A 21,702-nucleotide genomic window follows, 5' to 3' on the forward strand; every position below is an offset into this window, starting at 1 on the left:
GGACATGACTTAGAAGCACAAAAAAGTTTAGCTGTTTCTGGTGTCTATTCTCAGATAAGTCATTTATGTACTATTTACATTCTTGACCTTCAGGCATGTAGGTTAGGAGACCACTCTTCCTGATTTTTTATGGTAAAAAGTTTCCCCTGTTCTGAAGCACTGAAATCAGGATGGTTGAGGGGAGGGAGGTGCCGAGAAGCTGAGTTAGGAGGAGGCAACAGTGCAGGTGGCCTGGATGGATGGTGGCTAGAAGGATGTGTGGGGTCAGGCCCAGGGGAGATATCCCCACTGCTGGCACAATGTATGTCTCACTAGTGTTTGAAGTCAGTCGTGATAGGCATTGCTTACCACTCTCCCTGTGAAACCAGTGGTTCTCAACTTTGACTGCATATTTAGAATCACCTGTAAGAATTTTTTAAAAATCTGCAGATGACATCAAATTAAATCAGATTCTCCAAGAGTGGAACCTAGGCATCAGTATTTTTAAAAGCTTCCCAGGAAGTTCCCATGTGCAGCCAAGGTGAGAATCTTTGCAAAATTCAAGTAAGCTCCAGAGAGGATGTATTATATAGCTACTGGCTGTAGTTGGACCTCATCAATTATAATTAACCAGTTGGGAATTTCTGCTGGAAACTTAAGTTTCATTCAGCAGCACATGTTCATTGAGCCTCAGCCTTGTACCAAATTCTTATTAATTACTAGGAATATAAAGACAAGATATGGTTGATAAAGGAGTGTAATCAAGTGGAGGAGCTAGAAATAATAAAAGTGTAATATAGGGCATATTGAATATTTAGATAGAGATGTTTTTAAGGTATTACTGGGAATACAGTAGCAGGAGCAGATAACTGCCTGAGATGTGGAATATGGAACGGGGTAGAGATGAAATGAAGAGTGGTCAAGATTTCACAGAGGAAATGATGAATTAAGAGTTTATCAAGTAGAAAAGGGAAGGAAGAGGAACTTTTTTAAAGAAAGGTAATAACATGAAAAGATATGAAGAGATTGAAGGGAGTATGTGTTCACATATTTGTAGCTAGAAAGGTAGATCAGAGTCAGGTGGTGAAGTGCCTTATAAACAACATTCAGGAATAATGGACAGTCTCTTGCATGCCAGGTTGTCAGAGGGTCAAATGTATGCAAGGTCTAATTAGAAGCTGGTCAGGAGTGAAGCAGGTCATAGTGGAGGCTCTAATAATCCAGACAGCATGGACTTTGTTTAAAAGCATTTAAGTAAGAACTGTTTTTTAATATTTAAATTCAAAATAAAAGACAATGGAATACTATTAAGGTAAAAATGAATCTGTCAACTTCAAACTGCAAAGGACCAGTTTGTAGCACCTACAGTATATGAGATGAGTATAGCGTAATAAACAAGCAAAAGCTCTAAGATTTTATAGCATTTGAAAAGAAGTACTATGGAAATATAATTAGGAGTTGGAGTTGCCTGGAGATGTGGAGATGAGAACATGATGAAAAGGTTGGTTGGTGTAGTAATTGTTCCAGCAAGCCGTAAATAATTTCAAACAAGGTGTCTTACATTTGTTGGCTACTCATTCCCTCTACTGTTAAGCTGCAAGCACTGATCACACCTTCTTCCCAGCTCCATCTGTTATATTCCTTTTTTTTTTTAATTTTTTTTAAATTTTTATTTATTTATGATAGTCACAGAGAGAGAGAGAGAGAGAGAGAGAGAGAGGCAGAGACATAGGCAGAGGGAGAAGCAGGCTCCATGCACCAGGAGCCTGATGTGGGATTCGATCCCAGGTCTCCAGGATCGCGCCCTGGGCCAAAGGCAGGCCCCAAACCGCTGTGCCACCCAGGGATCCCCTGTTCTATTCCTTTACTGCTCCCCATCTTCATTGTCCTTTGTTCTGTTTTGCTTCTCTCTGTGTTGAACAAGGTTTTGTTTCTTTCTGCATTGGTTTGGATTCTTAGATTTCATTCTGATATTTCATAGAAACTTTCTTCCATTTCATCTGTAATTTAGCACTTCTGCATCTGGCTGTGGCTCCCAAGATCTCACTCTGGGAAGACTTACCAAAGCAAGCTACTGGTTTTCGTTTACTGCTGTTGTCTTTATGCCTGACACTCAGACCTGAGTTTCGTCTTGGATGGAGAAACCACCATTTTTGTATTTATATGATCCTCGTTATTATCACCATCAGAAATGTTGTGCATTTGTTTAGTTGGCTCCTTAGTCAACAGTTTAATTATTGGAACCTTCCTTCTGTTTTTGGTCTAGTTTTTCTTTGGGTTCTACCACCTAAAATGAACAAGCATTAACATTTTATGATATTTATATTGCTTTGCATCCTACTGCTTCCCTTATTTAACTGGGATGTATGCATTGTCAATTCTTAGTCTTCATAGTCTAAAACAGTTTTTCTTTTTTTTCCCCATTCATTCATCAAATATTTATTGATTATCTGCTCTTTGCCAGGACATGTCTAAAACCATTTCTTAAATGATAGTTTAACCAGTATGAAACTCAAGGGTGACAGCTATTTTCCCTTAGCAACTTGAAGATCATTCGCTTTATTGTCTTTTGGGTTCTGTTGCTGCTAATAAGAAGTTGCTATCAGTCCAGTGATTCCTTTGTTGGTAACCTGTCTTGTATGGTTTTCTCTTTATTCTTGCTGCCTTGTAGTTTGTATGGTATCTAGATACTAGATTTATTTTTAATAATTCTATTAATTAATATATACTTTTTATCTAAGGACTCTTCAAGTCTGGAGCATTCTTAGCCTTATCTCTTCAGTATTTTCTTTGCCATGCCCAGTGTTCTAAACTTCTAGAATTTCTGTTAGATGTATGTACTTTGCAATTTGTTTTTTATATCTCTTACCTTGTTTTTTTTTTTTTTTAATTTTTATTTATTTATGATAGTCACAGAGAGAGAGAGAGGCAGAGACACAGGCAGAGGGAGAAGCGGGCTCCATGCACCGGGAGCCCGATGTGGGATTCGATCCCGGGTCTCCAGGATCGCGCCCTGGGCCAAAGGCAGGCGCCAAACCGCTGCGCCACCCAGGGATCCCCTCTTACTTTGTTTTAAGATATTTTTATCACTTTGTTTTTCTGTGCAACATTCTGGGCCAGTTTCTCAGTACTTTTTTATCGAACGACTCTCTCTTTGGATAGGTTTATAGATGAGTCACTGGGCAAGAAGTTTATGGCTGGTGGCCTATTATATATGTATATATACATATGTATGTATTTAAGTAAATGAAAGGAGAGGTCATCTGCTGATAGGGATTTTTGGGTAAAATATACGAGACAGAAGTGATGAAAGTCATTGAAATGAGCATATCATTTATTTCTTGATTAAAAAGCTTTTATTTAAGATTTTTTAAAATAAAAATTTAAGGAAAATGATAATCATAATCTTGTTTCCCGTAAGCACTAAAAAGAACTTAGTTGTATTAGCTGAAAACATAAGGGTTTTTTGCTTTTTGCTTTACGTTAGCAGAAGGTAAAGAAGAGCGGTCTGAGAGTTAAAAGACCTATATTTCAGACTTGGTTCTGCCAGAGCTGTTGGTTAATTTTTTTGCCAGTTTTAAAAATTTATAAAATAGGAATAAGAGTAAAGTACTTTATGTATATTTTAGTACTGTATTATTTTTATGAAGATTGTTGAGATGATTGATTATAAAAATGTTTTGAAAACCACAGCATTGTTCATACGATAATGAGATGTAAAAGTAGTGTAACCTGTAGATTTAAATTATTTTGGAAGTGCCATTTTTATGCTATTTTCTCCAAATTAAAGTAGATAATGTGTTAGATATATAGCATTAATTTTTAGAGGATATGTATGTATGTGTGCTTTTTCTTTTTTAAATAGTCACCAGTTCTAAGTATTTTACTTGGTCTGTCCCAATGAATTAATTGCTAAAGGAATTTTAGAAAAACGTGGATAAAATATTAGTCATTTAAATTAGATCACATTTGTATTCAAGATTTACTATATTTGAATAATTTACAGAGATTTATCGTAAGAATAACTCCTCTATGTAATCTAAAGTAGGTGACATTTTTGTCCTTTTAAAGGCACTAGAACTAAACTTTATTAATTTGATGTAAGATAGATTATATTTAATCTTTTTTTCCATTTGACAGGCAACCAGATAAACTGGTGGTAGTTTGGACAAGAAGAAGCCGAAGGAAGTCTTCTAAGGTTTGTCTCTTTTCTAAGTTTCTTACCAAATGTTGAACTAAACTTCTAGTCAAATTATTAAGCTTCTCTTGTCCCAGTGTAGAATATTTTAAAATATTACTTGATATTTTGGGTTATTTCTCATATATCTATCTAATCTATTAAAATGATTGATCAGGCATTGTGATTGTGTTGCTGTAGTTCTGAAAACAGGAGCCAGATACCTGACTTTTGATTTTAGATATGATGGCCTTAAATAACATCATTGTTACTTAACTTCTCTGTACAATGGTAATAATGAATTAGTGATTAAATAGGTAACACAAAATTATACCTGGGATTTTTAAATTCAGATTCTGAGAGGATGAAGTTAAGGCAAACTTCAGGAATGATGAGTTATCTGAGTCCATTACTGAGCAGCAGGAAAAAAGGAGTTGGATTTTTCAAAGGTTTTAATTTTTTGCACTTACAGCTTTGTGGGGGATAGAACAGAATTTTTAAATATTGAATAACGGTTCTGCAGATACTTTAAAAATTTTATTCTGTAGATAAATATGAATATATTTTTATAAGTACACACTATAAGCATGTTTAGTGGATATTGGTTTTTCCATAAGTAGCCCTGTGTGAGGAAAAAATGTATTCCTTTTAATTTAAGTTTAATTTCAGAATTTTTAATATTTTACAGACATCTTTTCAGATTTTATTTTTATTCAGTTAAAATTACATATAAATCTTATACAATTCAGTGGGTTTTGATCAATATATATTTGAGTAATTAGTATTCCTATTAGGATATAGATTATTTTCCTCCCTTTTTCCTTTGTGTCCTCTTCCAGTTAATTCCCAACTCTAAGAGGCAACCACTATTCTGAGTTTTGTATTGCCATAAACTAGTTTTGCCTGTTTTTGAATTTCATGTAAATGGAATCATACGGTACTATTTTCTATGTGGTTTCTTTTGCTCAACATAATGTTTTTGAGATTTATTCATGCTCTTGTGAAACTTGGTAGTTTATTTTTTTTTATGGTGAATAGTATTCCGTCAAGTGAATATTTTGCAGTTTGATTATTTAAGCCCCTGTTGATGATTTGTTGTTGTTGTTTTTTAAGATTTTATTTATTTATGAGAGAAAGAGAGAGAGAGAGAGAGAGAGAGAGAGGCAGAGATATAGACAGAGGGAGAAGCAGGCTCCCTATAAGGAGCCGGATGTGGGACTCGATCCTCGATCCTGGGATGGATCACCCTGAGCTGAAGGCAAATGCTCAACTGTTGAGCCACCCAGGCGTCCCCCCTGTTGATGATTTGATTCATTTCCAGTGAATATTCTGAATGTTCACTACTGTGAATAAGTCTGCCATAAAAACTACTGTATTTTGGGGGACAAATATTTTAATTTCTCTTGGGTAAATACATAGGAATGGAATTTGCTGGGTAATAGTGTTGGTACATTTTCAACTTTTAAATGTATTTCTACCAGCTACATAGGAAAGACCTAGTTACATCGTATCATGAATGAATTCTTTTTCAAAGCATACATTTATAGTTTGGAGGCATTATCTGTTGGACCTGTAATATTTTCTTATCACTTACATATGAAAAAGGGTTCTGAAAGCAGACTTAGGGTCTTCTCTGTTTTGCTGGGTATTTGTCGCTTTTGCCTAGTGGTCTTAGGCTTTTATGGAAAGGAGCAATACACTATGTATGATAGATGAATATAACTGTAAAACTATAAATATTAGACCCTATGTGTTTTTAGCTATCAACTGAAAGTGATTGCCTCCTTTTAATAATTAGATATAATTGTTTTCTAAGAAAATATGAAACAGTGAAATACTTTAGATTATAGGCCAATTCAGAATACATATTCATGTTTGAAGTTAAATACCCCTTTATTTAATTGCATTTTTGAAAGTCAGATATCTTTTAGGTCCAGATTCTTTTTCATATTGTATCAAATATTGATTGAATCCAGATGGTGAAATCCAAACATAGGAGGCTATAGGTGGATTTTTCTCAGAATGCAGTATTTTCTAGAAGGAATTATTTTTTGGACTCCTGTCCAATTGTGATGCTGTTAATATTTCAGATCCCTTCTGTGTATTTCAGAATCATTGTGTTTTCTCTTAAAACATTATAGATGTATTTCTTTTGAAAAATTTATGAGAACCCACAATGTGTTAAGCTTCTTACAGCAAGTGCATAGTATGTTCATGCGTATGTGAATGCTGTTTTATAAATTGTACAGAATAGCCAAAAAAGGCCTTAAAAATCATATCCAGAAATTATGAAAGAAATGATTATAACATTATTATAAAAGTTAAGCAAATAACTGTTGTTTAATTTTTAGAAACTTGAAAACCATGACATTTTGGAATTCTTTGAAAAAAAAAAAAAAAAACTTGTTCCCAGCTATTTTTTTTACACTACCTATCACTTATACTAAATCCAAAGACTAGAACCAATTTTTTTCTTCTGAAAGACAGTTCTATTTTCTGATGTTTTCCTTTAAAATATACATCATTTGCTGCTGAGTCCCAAATCACTGAGGGGGGAAAAGTGCTCTACAACCATTGGCCAGAAAATAGTCTAGCATTTACTTTTAACTGTATTTTTGGAAAGAATTTGAATTGTACAGTGATCAGTTTGGTTTTTGTCATCCTTATAGCCTATTATTTCTCTTTCCTGGTTCTGAATATATCTGTCTTTTTCTATATTGATAGATTGCAGCTTATAACTGAGACCCAGATAAATGTCAGAGAATAAATAAGGCACACTACTTTATTTAAAGTTTAGTTCTCAGTTTAGTGCTTACTTTCTTTGGACACATGTTTATCTTTATAGCTAAATGTATAAGTAGAATTCATTGCTGACTCATTTTTTTCGAGAAAATAATTACCATGGATAATTAACACAACATGCAGCTTCCCTATCTCCTCAAGTCATGGCATTTTTACTTATTTTTATTTTTTTTGAGTCATGGCATTTAAAAAAAATTTATTTCTAAACGATTTTATTTATTTGACACAGAGAGAGAACACAGTAGGCATAGGGAGAAGGAAAAGCAGGCTCCCAGCTGAGCAGGGAGCCTAATGAGGGGGTTAATCCCAGGACCTTGGGATCATGACGTGAGCTGAAGGCAGACGCCCAACCAACCAAGCCACCCAGGCGCCCTAAGTCATGGCATTTATAATAAAGATTTTGTCAGGCTGCAGTTGACTTGTATATGCTTAAATAAGTTATTTTTAAGTAAAATATAGGACAGTAGGAAGCAGGGCAATTATGATAGTCTCTCTAAATCACGGCATAGTAGTATGTTGTCTTTTTTTTTTTTTTTAAAGGTTTTATTTATTTATTCATGAGAGAGACACACACACACACACACAGAGGCACAGACACAGGCAGAGGGAGAAGCAGGCTCCATGCAGGGAGCCCAAGATGGGATGTGATTCCGGCTCTCCAGGATCACATCCTGGGCCGAAGGCAGGCGCTAAACCACTGAGCCACCTAGGGATCCCCTAGTATGTTGTCTTAAATATGGTTTTCCAGATAGAAATTTAAGCTCACAGAGAGATGGGAGAATTCCAAAGGGAAACCAGACCTTGAAGTCCTCTCAAGCTTTTTGATGGCATTACCACCTTTACTTCCTTGCTCTGTGGTTGTTCTCCAGCCTTTTACAGTGTGCTGGGATGTCAGGAAGAGGAGGTACGTTGCAGAGCTTTGCCTTAATGGCAACAACTCTAAGGTAACTTTATATGTAGCATTTTAAACATATGGGTATGTGCAGTTTTATAAATTGAAAATTATTTAACAACTGGCAATTGTAAATTTTTAGTGAAATATTTTGATTTTGTAGGAATCAGAAATAACAAGTGAATGTTTACTCCGTATTTAGTACCATATTAGGTATAAGTCTTTTAGGGGAGGTATGAAATGAAAGAATTAGAAAATTAGGCATTTTGTAGAGTTAGTACCCTAAATTGAGAAATGTACCTTTTCCCTAGATCTGTTTTGGCATGTCAAACTGTCATGTCCAAAAAGTCAGAAAAATTATATAAGGGAAACTAGATAATGTGGCCTAATCCTTTGTACCATTGTCTATACTAGGATGCTGGCAAATAAAAAAGTAACTTGCCTTTCCTAACTATACAAAGAAGCTGAATAGCTGTATTTCTGTTTCTGTGCTGAATTTTCTAAAGAATCCTTTCTGTTACTCTCAATGAAAACTGATCACGGTTCTCATAGTGCTGATGTTGCCAATGTGATATGCTTTTTCTAATGAAGTTCTTAAGAACCTAAATTAATGTCTTTATGAATTTGTACAATTAAATGTTTATTAACCATATTAGGTATTTTTTACCCAATCGAGTGAGCACTATTTATCTGATATTGGACTTTTCATTATTTTTCTAGCTTCAGATTCTTGAATTCTGTTTGACGTGGAAGTTGTAGTAAGCTCTTTGAAAATAGGAATTTTTTTTCATGTTTGCTACTGTGTACAGTTCTGGTTTCCTCTCCAGTAAAATTTACTTGGTCCTGTTTTCTGCCTACTGTTTAATAATTAGCTAACATTATAAAGCTGGCAGTCTCAGCTACTCAGCTGGACTAATTGATTTTGTTACAGTGTCCTAACTTAGCCAGGTTGTACAGTTTCTAAAAGGAATAGCAGAAAGCCAGAGCTTAACTTAGTTGGATTTTTTTTGTTGCTGGGGAGAGAGATGCTGAATAGAATGGTAAGAAAATGACAGCACATTAGCAACTTGGGAACTAATACCCTTACATCATTTTTAATTAAAAAAAATTTTTTTTTAGCTTGTTAGGCAGATTGTGTTTTTCTTTGTTGAGCAATCCAATTTCTGTGATTGAAGGCTAAGGATCGAAAGAGGTCATTTAGAAGACCAGCATTTAGGGTACCTGAGGAAATGATCTGATATTACCATCTACTAATTCTGCCCAGTTGTTAGGTAGTCTCTACATTCCCTCTTTTCATCTTTGCATCATCCAATAAATGATAAGACCTTAGGGTAGAAAGCTGTTTTCTTGACTACTGTGTAGACCATGGAGAGAGCTGGGTATGATGTTGGTTACATCAAGAAATCTGAACTTGGAAATCAAGGAAGTGATTCTGTTGATTGCTAGCATGGGTTCAGGCAAGCTGTTTACCTTTTTATTTGCTTTGATTTCCTTATCTGCATTAGATCTCCTAAGGATCTCAAGTTTAAAGTTCTTTGATGGGGGGCAGGGAAAAAAATAAAGTTCTTTGATGGTCATTTTTTCATTGAGAATTTTACAAAAAAGGGGACACCTGGTTGGCTGAGCTGGTTGAGCGTCCCCCTTGTACTTTTGGCTTACGTCATGATCTCATGGATCATGAGATTGGGCCCTGAGACGGGCTCCAGGCTCAGTGGGGCATCTGCTTGAAGATTCTCTCGCTCTGCCTCTAGCCCCACTTGGTCATACTCTATTTCATAAATAAATAAATAAAATAAATAAATAAATAAATAAATAAATAAATAAATAAATAAATCTTTTAAAAAAGAATTTTACAAATACTATTATATTTACTGTGGCAAATAAGGAAAGTTTAGTTATTATACTCTTATGTTTTCATTCTATGGGGAGACAATGAAACTGTAATGATGGTGAATTTGAAGAGATCAGAGGAATAACCTGATCTGTCATCATAGTACATGACAATTAGAATTGTCATAAATCTTCAAGATGAAGTATGTAGAATATGTAGAGCAGAGTTTTGATTAAGGACTATCTAAGGTAGGGAGAAATTTACTTTTCAAATGGAGATTATTTGCTTTGTGAAGTTTTTGTTCTAGTATTGTCAGTAGGCATATTTCCATAAATAGGCAGAGGAATAGAGGAATCTAGACATATTTCTTGATCAACAGCTCTCAGCTCTTTACCTTTGGGTATGCTGTGCTAAGTCTGTTGTGGTAAATCTCTACTTCCCTTTCCTTACTTGAAGTTTGTGATTGGAGGGCAATGGAGACAGAATAGAGGGAGAATTATTGACAATTTATGAGTTGGAGTAGGGGGGCGCTGCTAAACCTATATCTCACGCTGGCATTTTAACTAACAATATGGTAAGATTTGAATGGACATAAATGTCCATGATCTTGATCCTTTTTTAGTTCCATTTCATGGGTTCAAATCCAACTTCTGCCACTTTCTGTATGATCTTGGGCCAGTCTGTGCCTCAGTTTCCTCATCTGTTAAATTTGTACCCTGGCACACATCTGTACTCCTATAACTTCTTTCCTGTTATCATGGGAGAATTGTCTGTGTCTCCTTTTCTGTCATTAAGGGCATTACTCTAGTAATTCTTTCTCTTGCATCATTAAGGTTTCCCCCTTACTTGGATATTTCCCATCAGCATTAAAATAGTTTTCTCTTGGGGCGCTTGGGTAGCTCAGTTGGTTGTGTCTGTCTTCAGCTCAGGTCATGATCCATGAAGTCCTGAGATAGAGCTCCCTGCTCAGTAGGGAGCCTGCTTCTTCCTCTCCTGCTGCTGCTCCCTCTGCTTGTGCTCTCTCTCTTCTAATAAATAAAATTTTAAAAAAAATTAATTTTTCTCTTTTGAAAAAATTGTCTCTGCCACTCTTTTACCGCTACCACAGACTATTTTTCTCTTTCTCTTTCAGCAAAACACCTCAGAGGAATTGAGTGTACTTGGTATCTTTAATTTCTTTTTTCCTATCCTTTCTTGAACCCATTCCAATCCAATCAAGCATTTGCTCTCATTATTCCACTGAAACACCTCTTGTGAAGTTAGTAATGGCTTCTGCTCTGTTAAATCAGCGGTTGTTTTTCAGGCCTCGTCCTATCTAACCTATCATCAAGATTTGGCACAGGTGATTGTTCTCCATGAAACATTTTCTTCACTAGACTTTTAGGATACCTACACCTCTGGTTTTCCTTCTGCTATACGAACCCTCTTTTGCTGATTCCTCCTCATTTCTTGGACCTGTTAATGTTGTGCTCCAAGGTTCATTTCTTGAACATTTATATTCTCTAGCTGTACTCCTCCCTTTGGTATCATATCTACCCTTAAGCTTTAAGTATTACCTGTGTGCTAATGATGCCCAGATTTATTATTCTAGGCACATATATTGAACTGCCTATATGAACAGCTACACTTGAATATGTAATAAGCATCTATTCTCTTTTAACTTTGATTTTTTTATCTCTTCAATTAACTTTCTTATCCAGCTTTGGCTGGAAGTGCCACCACAAAGAAAGAACTATAGTGGTGACACCCAAATTTGGGGGATCCTTAGGGAAGCATGATAAACTAGATTTACAAAGAAGAAGAATCTTGAAAATTACAAGTGCTAGAAATATTATTTCTATAAAAACTGCTTTCTTCTTTACTTGCCCAAATAAATGTCACAGTTTAATAGGAAGTGAACTTAAATGCAAAGTATACACTTTGTTTTTCCTTTTAAAAGAATGAATTTGCCTTTAAGTTCCTAGATCACAAAGTCATTAAAAAACTTTTTTTCTCCTAATAAAATTTTTATTTAATCACAAATAGTAGTTTTGAAAACATGAGACACTTCATTTTTGATTATTCTTTTATGTGGTGGTGAGGAGGGAGTAGGTAAAGCTTTGGTTACAGATAGTAATCTATAGCTATCATGTGATAGAACTCCTGGTCCAGGCTTAATGCTTGAAAAGTCTTATTTGACTAATCATTTTTTTCAAGGAGACTACAGATCTAATGGATAGTTTAATAGGGTCGATAAATTTTTGTAAATTATTAACGTTGCATTTCCTGTACTTCATATTGAAGCCATTATTTCTATTTTGGTAGGCTCATAGCTGGCAACCTGGAATAAAAAATCCATACCGTGGTGTTGTAGTGTGGCCTGTTCCTGAAAACATTGAAATCACTGTGACACTTTTTAAGGTAAGCTCCATTTTTATAAGTTCTAGAACTTACTATATAATCATGGTTCTGAATGACAGACTATTTTAGTATTCATTTTTCTATATATATAGAACCTGGTTCTAACCTGGTTCCTTAATGTACATTATTTTTATGGATATAGCAATTTGTAACAGTGCAAGGCCATCAGGGTATTTCATGGACTATGAAGTCAGAATAATTTGGGAATCCTTTTGAACTTGTTACAATTGAGATCTGTTAGAATACTTCTTTTACTATTTCCCTCATTCTACCCACAGGAAACTTTAAGGTACTTTTTTATGGAAAACTGAGGTTTGTGGAATTCTTAGTCCCAAGCCTCATTTTGTTAGCCCAGTTTGACTAATTATAAGATATGTTTTAAAATTAATATTTGAGGGGCACCTGCATGGTTCAGTTTGTTAAGTGGCCAGCTCTTGATTTTGGCTCAGGCCATGATCTCTTGGTCCTGGGATTGAGCCTGTATGGGACCCTGTGCTCAGCAGGGAGTCTTCTTCAGAGTCTCTTTCTCTCTCTCTTTCCCTCTGCCCCTCACCCCCCACTCCTTCTCTCTCTCCCTCTCTCAAATAAATAAATTTTAAAAATTAGTATTCAATAAGTATTTTATTGATGTAAGAAGTTCTAAATTGATATTTGATAAATATCTTATTACTATTAGTATTTTACAAATACTGCAGCTAAAAGCGAAATTCTAGTTGCAAATTCAAAGAGCAGATCCAAAAACATAGCTGTGTGTATACCTACCTGCCTGTTATAAATATGTTTTTTTCTTGAAAGTCTAATATTTCCTGAAACATTATACAGAAGTCCTCACTAAGTCCTCATTAAGCTCTAGAATATTTACTTTCCCAACTCCTTGTCTGTTCCAAAAAAATGGTGGGGGAAAAGTCTCATTTTTTGAAATTAGAAAATAATTGCTTTATTTCTTCCTAGAAGCATTCCAGTTGTGTTTAAGTTAATGGTGCAGGACTGAAGGAGTGAGACAGTGGCAGCTCTTCCTTTTTCTCCAAAGGTTCAGGACCATCCTTTAGCTCTTCAGCCAGCTATCCTAAAAGCCTGTTATTAAGCTTCCTTATCCATATATCTCCTACTAAAATGATTCAGTAAGCTTGGTAGAGAGCTGCAGGACCTTTGGACTCACAGCAACCCTAAGGTTGTGTAATTATTTCTGTTGTACTGGTAAGCAAACAGACTGAGGAAGAAGGTCTCTTGCTAAGTCACCCTGATTTAGCCCTCTTCTTCCTTCTACATTGTACGACCTGTTCTGTAATAAAAACCACTATGAATATGGATTACAACAGCAAGATCTCGGACATGCTTGAGGAAGACTTTTAAGCCATCTCTTCAGTATTTTGATTTGGTGTGCTATTTACATTGGGAAAGATGAAACGAATTGACATAGTTTTACAACTTAAAAACAATGGTGATCGAGAGTAAGGGGCTAGAATAGAGCTGACAAATTGTTGACAGTCATGTGTTTGGGAAAAGGATATGCACTTAACTGAGTGACTCTGAATTGAAAGTGGCTGTTGAAATGTAGTACTTGGAGGATTAAGAGTTAAGTGTTGTTTTCAAGTACTGATGAGACTGTTCAGCCTATCCTTATCATGGAACTTTTATGACTTTGATTGTCAGTCTGTAGAAAAAAAATCCAAGTACCCCTTTCTCCTCGGATTGTTGTGGTAAACATTTCTGTTCAGTTGTGCAATTGAGGCAATTTTGTGGTCATTTTAAATATTAAAAAGGTATCTTCAGTGGCTGCTTTTATCTTCCCAACTCCCTTACCCCCCAGAATTCTAATAGAAAGGCAGAGAGGTATAAAACAACTTGTCATTCTTTCAGTGTAATTTTTGGATCTTGTTTTTGAACAGCGTTTAAAATATTCAAGTGGAAAACTTTTTCATGTTTTCTTTTTTCTTTTACTTATATTAAACTCTCACAATTCACTTAATCTTGAAATTTGTGAGTAGGCAAGGACTACTCTAAACCCTTTTGTCCGAAGTGTAGTATTCATAGAGGTGTGCTCATAGACCAAATGCTTTTAGAAAGTTAGCGATATGTTTTGTTTTCCTGTGACTTAGCCAGAAATTAATTTTTCTAGCCTGTACACTTGTTTTTGAAATCTGAATTAGGTTGAAATTAGCTATTTCTAGTAAATGAAAAAAAAAAAGAAAAAAAGCCTGTTAGGGTATTGAAAATAAAAATGGTTCTTTAAGCCATTTTCAATTTTTCTCTTTACTGCAGTGGTGAGAAAGGAGACTCTAGAGGGTAGAATAGGATACAGAGAAGACTTAATTGATTCAAGCTAGAAGCAATTTTCATTACAAATGTTTTTTTCTGGTCAATAATATAAATAGTTAATTGTGTAGATATGCCATTTTAAAATGACTTGGAAATGAACATTACTGTTGCTCTTTTGCCTCTTTTTACTGACTTTGCCCTGTCAGATGTGTCCCTTGGTCCCACTAAAATTATTCTTGTAAGAGTAATACATTATCTCTGTTTTTTAAAAAAAATGTTTCATCTGCTTTGAGAATTAATGTGTCATATGTAAGGTATTGTTCAATACTGGTTAAATTATAGGATATAGTCATTAATACATTCTTCAGATATTCTTGGGAGCCTCCTATATGACTGGTACTTTTCTATGTCCTGGGGGCAAAGTAGTAAAACTGGACCAACAGCAGAGCTAAAAGTCAGACAGACTTGCAATTGTAACATAGTTTTAATACTTATTAGTTGTTCACTGTGGGATGGTCCATATTTTAGGTCTCAATTTTCTCTTCTTTTAAATGGGAATAAAAATGCTACCTGTTTCATAAGTTGCTATGGTGATGGAAAACAGCACAAACACTGGGGCAGAGTGTGTGCTTAGTAAATATTTATTGTATTATTATTAATTACATTAGCTGTGCTGGCGCTATGCTGCATTCCTAAACCAAATGAGGGGAAAGGGCAGGCAGGAAGGGTGGTAAGATGTCTCTTTCCTCAGCATTGTGCTATACGTTATTACTTGGCCTCTAAAGTAGGACTGTTTGTACCCTAAATCACTCATGGAAAAGTTCCTTCAACGTTGATTTACATTATTCTCTCTCTGCCTTTTCTAACATGTAGAGTTGAATTTGAATAAGTAAATGCACACATGATGTGACCCCACAGCTTTCATTTTTATGTCTTACACTCTGTTGCCTTTTGCCTTTTACTTATTCGAATGTCTATGGAAATCCTATACAATCCCACCTAGACCAGATGCTTTCTCTCTCCTAAGCTTTTTGATTCATTCCTAGAAGTGATGTGCTGTTTTCTAATCTGTAGGGAAACCATGTATTTCTTTAATCATATTTATTTAGATTAGTTGTGTTTGTCTTCAAAGGCAAGGACAACTATGTTTCAGTCCATATAGCACATCTACAATTTCTTACATAAGTACTGAATAAGTACTTGTCAAATAAATACTTGCGAAAATGTGCCTTTTTTTTCTTCTTTTTTTAATTTGCTTTTGGTTAGAGGATCCATTACCCTGTCTCAGGTTTTTGAGGCATCTTCAGAGTTAATGGGAGGGGAGGAGGGATGAAAGCATCAACAGCCATGCCAATTTGACGTTTTGTGTAGATTATAGAGTCCCTTGCAGTGCTTTGAAATTCCAGATGTTTCTATAACCTCTGCAGAAGAAAGCCTTGTCTCAAGTCGTATTGTTAGTTTAAAAGTATAAAACAAGACGAGAGCTTTATGTGAGCACTTTATATCTTAATAAAGTGCTTCTTAATAGTTCACTCACTAAATTATCTGTCTCTTTGATTAGGTTTCTTTTTGGCTTGTCATTGGTGCAATGATGGAATATAATTACATTCATCAACATAAGTAAAATAAAGAATTTTTCAAGATAAAAAGAATTTGGATGTAGAGAAATTGTGGAAGTTTTATAAGAGTAGGCTATTCTGCTTCTCTCTTTTTAAAAGTTGGTATGAGCTAAAAGCTGTTTGTATGTTCTTGATTTTGATTGGTTTAAAGAAATATATTTCAACTTTGTATTTTGCTTTTGTTACAGGATCCTCATGCAGAGGAATTTGAAGATAAAGAGTGGACATTTGTCATAGAAAATGTAAGCTAATGGAAAATTTCATCACCTTTCACATTGTTGACTGTATACATTGTTAAAGTACGCTAGCATTTTGGTGGTAGGAGAAATGTTACCTTGTGAAAATTAAGTAGTGGTTTGTAGCTTTTAGAATTTTTTTTTAGTGAAATGATAGCCATAGCAGAATTATTTTTAAGAAGTAGTTTTGTTACAAGTATAACAGTAAAAATACTCATTTCTGTGTATACTTTGGTTTGGGACTTGAGGGAGAAATTGTGTCTTATTCATCTTTTTATCTATTTAGCATCTAGGATGGTGCTTCTTACATAGCAAATGCTTATTTAAACATTTGTTGAACAAAATCATGAATGAATGGCCTTTGACATTTTTAAAAATAAAGTTCATGCTTTAGCTCTGGGTTGAGGGATTCTAGACTAGTGTTTTAATAATCATCTCCAATTAATTTAAATATTGTGGAATCCCAAGTGATTAGTTGGCATAAAATAGGTGGTCAGTAAATGTTTTCAAATGGTGATTAGGAAGGATAGGCAATAAAATATAGTGAATTGAGAATGTGGATTCTGGAGTCAGACAGACTTGATTTCAAGCTCTAGCTGTGCTTTTCTTGTGAACTGTATGGTTGTGGCAAGTTTCTTAACTTCTCAGACACAAATTTATAGGGTTGTTTTGCAGATTGAATAGGTTCAGTGAATATTAGCTTTTACCACTGTCATCGTCATAATCACCTTTAGAATTCTAAGATATATTTATTACAGATTTATAACATGCTTTGCTTGCAGCATATTTTTCCTTCCAGAATCGGTATATTGCCCGACTTTGTTGTATATCTCAGTGATGGAAGGAAAACTGCTGCACTTTTTCCAGCAGTAGCTGGGTCATTTTTAGCACAAGGGAGCTGGGAAGCCTGGGAAGATCAGGTCCAAATGTGGTGGGGGGAGTTCTAATGGCTAGATAATAAGCCAATGTAACTGTGAAATTTTCATACATGTTCACAGTTCTGGCCTTTCTTAGGATAGATTTGAACATTATGCTTGGTAGTGGTCATTGAAGTTTTAAAAACAAACTTAGACTTGTCAGAATTGATTACAGCATCAAAAGCTAGCTTTCATTCTCAAGTGAGAGTTTCTCCCCCAATGGATGGTCTTTCAGTTTTTAATACTCATGATGACTCAGTGATACATCAGAAGTCTCTTTGTTACCTTGATGTGTTAAAGAGTTAGCCAGTTAAATTTGGGTTGTAATGGGTGGTAAAAACTAACTTTGTTTAGAAAAGTGTTCTTATTACACAATTAAGATAGAGACCAGTTCCAAGTTTCTGAAGCATGTATTATAAACTAACTAACCCACGGAAAGGTACATAAGCCTGTTTTATAAACAGAATGTGTTGAATGAATAAGGTGTGAGAAAGTTTAAAAGTAACCTTGGGGGACTCTGTAAACCTTTTCCTAGGTTACAGCTCCCCTCAGTGGTAAATAATGAAATTGATTCTTGTCTGGAGAAACTGTTCTATTCCTGTAGCAATAATATGTTACAATATTGCATTCTGCCCTACTTTTTAAATGTGCTTTCCCATTGCAATTTCCAAGGACTAAAGTATTTTTCTCTTGTAAAATATGGGCTTTGTTTGAGTTTGTTGGTAAATTGTTCTGACACTTAAAAGGCATGTTCTCTGAATGGAATATTAACGGACCTTTCTTTTCCTTGCACTTTGTGTTATAACCCCACAGCCAATAAAAAAAGTTTAGTTTTTGTTTAATATATACCAAAGAAACAGAATTCTCAAAATGATTACCATAACAGATTTATTGATTACTTACTGTATACTAGATACTGTGTAGAATGATTTATGTACATTATCTCATTTACTCATACAATAACATTGTCAGATATTAGTAACCTTATTCTTGTGATAAAGACAGTGAGATTTAGAAAGGCTAAGTGACTTTCTCAAGTTATATTGCTACAAAATTAGGATTTTATCTAATCTTGTCATTCTCCATGGCCTATGCCCTTAACTCCTATGCAATAACTACCTCCCTTAGTGATAAAGGTAGATAGAAATAATTTGAAATTATAGAGTCATACAGAAGTTTTAATCAGCCTTCCTTAGTGATAGACCTATGAGGTACATATGTATTATACTAATAAAGGTAGTCTTTAATTATTGTACATTATCAGTCTAAAAGTTATTGACTTCTTCTAGACATTACAAAATGGAATTCCAGAATTTATCAGTCCTCAGAATTCTGACTATCTTTCCTCAAAACAACTTTCTTCCTACTTTGTATAAATTAAGGTAATGCTGTCTTTATTACTGGTTCTTTGGTTTCTGGTCACAGAAAAGATTTCCCAATTTTTTCTGAGTTTTCTTCTTTGGATTGGAAAGGTATTTATACATAAGTTGAAACTTTAAAGGTTATTTTACTACTACTAGCTTTGTGACGATGGACAAGTTATTTAATCTTTTACAGCCTCAGTGCACTTAAGTATAAAATGATATTAATGTCTACTCTGAGTTTATTGACAATTAGAAATGATGTATAGAAAGCATTTAGTTCAGTATGGGGTAGCTATTTTTATAATGTTCTTTGTAGAGGACATGGAAAAATGGAAAGGAAAGGAAGTTAGATTTCCAAATTCATTGTTGTAAGATTTTAGTTTTTTCACTCCTTTATACCACTTTTGCCTCTCAGCAGTTCTAGACTTTGTTATTATCTCAAGAAATTACAAGGCAACTTGTAAATATCTCATTTGGGTTAAACTTAAACATATTTCTTTTGAAAGTTCTCAGCTTTTGATTTAGGACATCTTTCCCTTATAAATTTAATTGAGAATCAGTTTGTTTTCTGAAATTAAACAAGTCCTGGTAATTTATTAATATCTATCCCTGGGCCAGACAGTCTATGTTTGTGTTTATCTTTCCACAATATGAATATATGAATATACTTCAAATATAAAGGAGTTTTAAATTATTCTTTATTTTGGATTATTTATAATCCACTTCCATATTATTAGTGCAGACCATCAAGAACAGATATCACAAAGCAACATGTTTCTTTTCTTTTTTTTAATCTACCATAATATAATAATGTTTGTTTACCCAGGCAGTTGACATTATGGATTTTATTTTAATGTGAAACCATAACAGTTATATTTAGAAAACAGGTTTTTTTAAAAAAAGGATTTTATTTATTCATGTGAAAGACACAGAAAGAGAAAGGCAGAGACATAGGCAGAGGGAGAAAGTAGACTCCATGCAGGAAGCCTGACATGGGACTCCATCCCAGGACCTCAGGATCATGCCTTGGGCCGAAGGCAGGTGCTCAACCGCTGAGCCACCCAGGCGTCCCAGAAAACAGTTTTTTTTTTTTTTTCTTTTTTCTTTTCCTGGTGCTTTGTTACTCAATAAAAATCAGAACCAGTATATTTGTATATTGTACCCATAAGTCTTAGTTTTAAAAATTAAAAATTTTTATTCTTTAGATTCTTTTGGTTTTTGAATGAGTTAAAAAATATATATTGATGAAAAGCACAAATCTAGGTTGAATTCATTCATTTATTTAATTGCTTTGCAAGCATTTAATGTGAATTTTCTATATGCCCAGAATTTTGTTATATTGAAGCTACAAAGTCAATTAAGAGATGCAGAATTTCACTGATTCTGAGATGCATATTTTTCCCCCACATTGTAACTTATCTGAAATTGGATCATCTTAAATTTTTGGCATCTTGCAATTACGAAACTGTTAACTTTTTTTTTTTCTTTCTTAGTGCCATAAAAAACAATGGTGCATCATTTAAAAACCAATGGAGACTTATTTTTAATGGTGTGAAGTATCCTTCCTCCTGAAATTTATAAACTATTAAGGGTATCTTATAATTAAAGAAATGCAAGAAAAAAGAGACCTTTAGGAGACTCTAAAGGAGGGCAGCATCAGGGAAGAGTTTCTGGAGGAAATGGCTACAAAGCCTAGTTTAAAAAAAAAAAAAATGGAGGGGTGCCTGAGTGGCTCAGCTGGTTGGATGTCCAGCTCTCTTGATTTCAGCTCAGGTTGTGAATTCGGGCCCACACTGGGCAGAGCTCCACACTGGAAATGGAGTCTGCTTAAGATTCTCTCTGTCCGAACATGAGAGACTCCTAACTCTGGGAAACGAACAAGGGGTAGTGGAAAGGGAGGTGGGCGGGGGGATGGGGTGACTGGGTGACGGGCACTGAGGGGGGGGGGGCACTTGACGGGATGAGCACCGGGTATTATGCTATATGTTGGCAAATCAAACTCCAATAAAAAAATATACAAAAAAAGAGATTTTTGTGTTAATAAATAAATTTGCAAATAAATAATGAAAATAGTTATTCACACACACACACACAAAAGATTCTCTCTGTCCTTTTCCTTCTTCCCCCCACCCCCCCAAAAAAGAATTAAAAAAAAAAGTTATGTAAAAAGGCACTCCAAGCAGAGAACAGAATGATCAGATAAGGGCAAAAAAGACAGTGGTGAGTTTATAGCATTTGTTCTTGATCAGATAATTGAAAGGAAGAGCAAAAAAACCCCCTCAAAAAACAAACCAACTGAAACAAAACATGAACTATCCACCAAAGATCAATAGACCTCTATTTTATTAAACCACTAATCCAGTAAATTTAATAATAGGCATGTGATTTACTTGAGGTGCTGTTTCCTTAGAGGAGATGAAGAGGGTATCGTACTGTGCTTTCTTGGGGCCACCTATCCAGTCTTTCTCACTGTTTCTACCTGTTACCACTGAGATTGATAGTTTAGCCATCACAATGCCTTTATAATTGCCATTTATTTGATATTACCTACAGAAACCATTTGAATGGATTGGGATATTAATTATGTTAATTCCAAGGCAGTACTATATATCCTCCTCTGTTTTGTTTCTTTTATTGGATTATATTGAACAAGATTGGTTGCACAACCAAACTCACCTGACAAGATTACACCAAGAATAGAGATGATTTAATAGCTCAAACAGTACAAGGTAAACAATATAAAATCACAAAGTTTCTGACCTTATTAAAGTCTGAATCATTTCTCTGAAATCAAGTCAGTCTCCATCTCACAAAGTTGTAGTCTGATAAAATTACGTCTGCTTTTTCTTTCAGAGGAAAAAGTATATATAAATGCTTCTTACCTCTAAATATTTTTCTTCTGTGTCATCTCAACTAAAGGATCTCACTCCAATGCCTGGGTAAAGACTGGTTATATTTTACAGGACCTATAGCTTGCAAATTTCTTCCATTTAAACTAGTATAGCCACTTTAGTAACTCCAAACTGGGATTATCTTTTCAGCTCCAAGGGAACTCATGAATACTAAAGTACCAAAGGGTGAATAGTACATATAAGAATACTACAACCTACAGCCTACCACGAAAATAAGAATCCTCTCCACCCCCATTAGTTTTAACTAATACAACAATTTATAATCTAAGTACCAGTCAGAGATGGCCTTTCTTTTTTAAGGTAGAACCTTTGCT

At 34.7% G+C, this 21,702-nt stretch overlaps 1 protein-coding gene across 27 annotated transcripts in view; it reads left to right on the forward strand.

Moving 5' to 3' along the window:
* Positions 1-21,702, forward strand: part of EHBP1 (EH domain binding protein 1) — a 320,237-nt gene that overhangs the window by 48,008 nt on the left and 250,527 nt on the right. For all 27 annotated transcript variants that reach the window (XM_072742367.1, XM_072742383.1, XM_072742385.1 and 24 more), the window contains exons 3-5: positions 4,120-4,177; positions 11,986-12,081; positions 16,148-16,201. In XM_072742367.1, coding sequence (XP_072598468.1) covers positions 4,120-4,177; positions 11,986-12,081; positions 16,148-16,201 — 208 coding nt within the window. The remainder of the gene's footprint in view (positions 1-4,119; positions 4,178-11,985; positions 12,082-16,147; positions 16,202-21,702) is intronic.

This window comes from Vulpes vulpes, chromosome 16 (genome assembly GCF_048418805.1).
Source record: "Vulpes vulpes isolate BD-2025 chromosome 16, VulVul3, whole genome shotgun sequence".
Classification (NCBI taxonomy): domain Eukaryota; kingdom Metazoa; phylum Chordata; class Mammalia; order Carnivora; family Canidae; genus Vulpes; species Vulpes vulpes.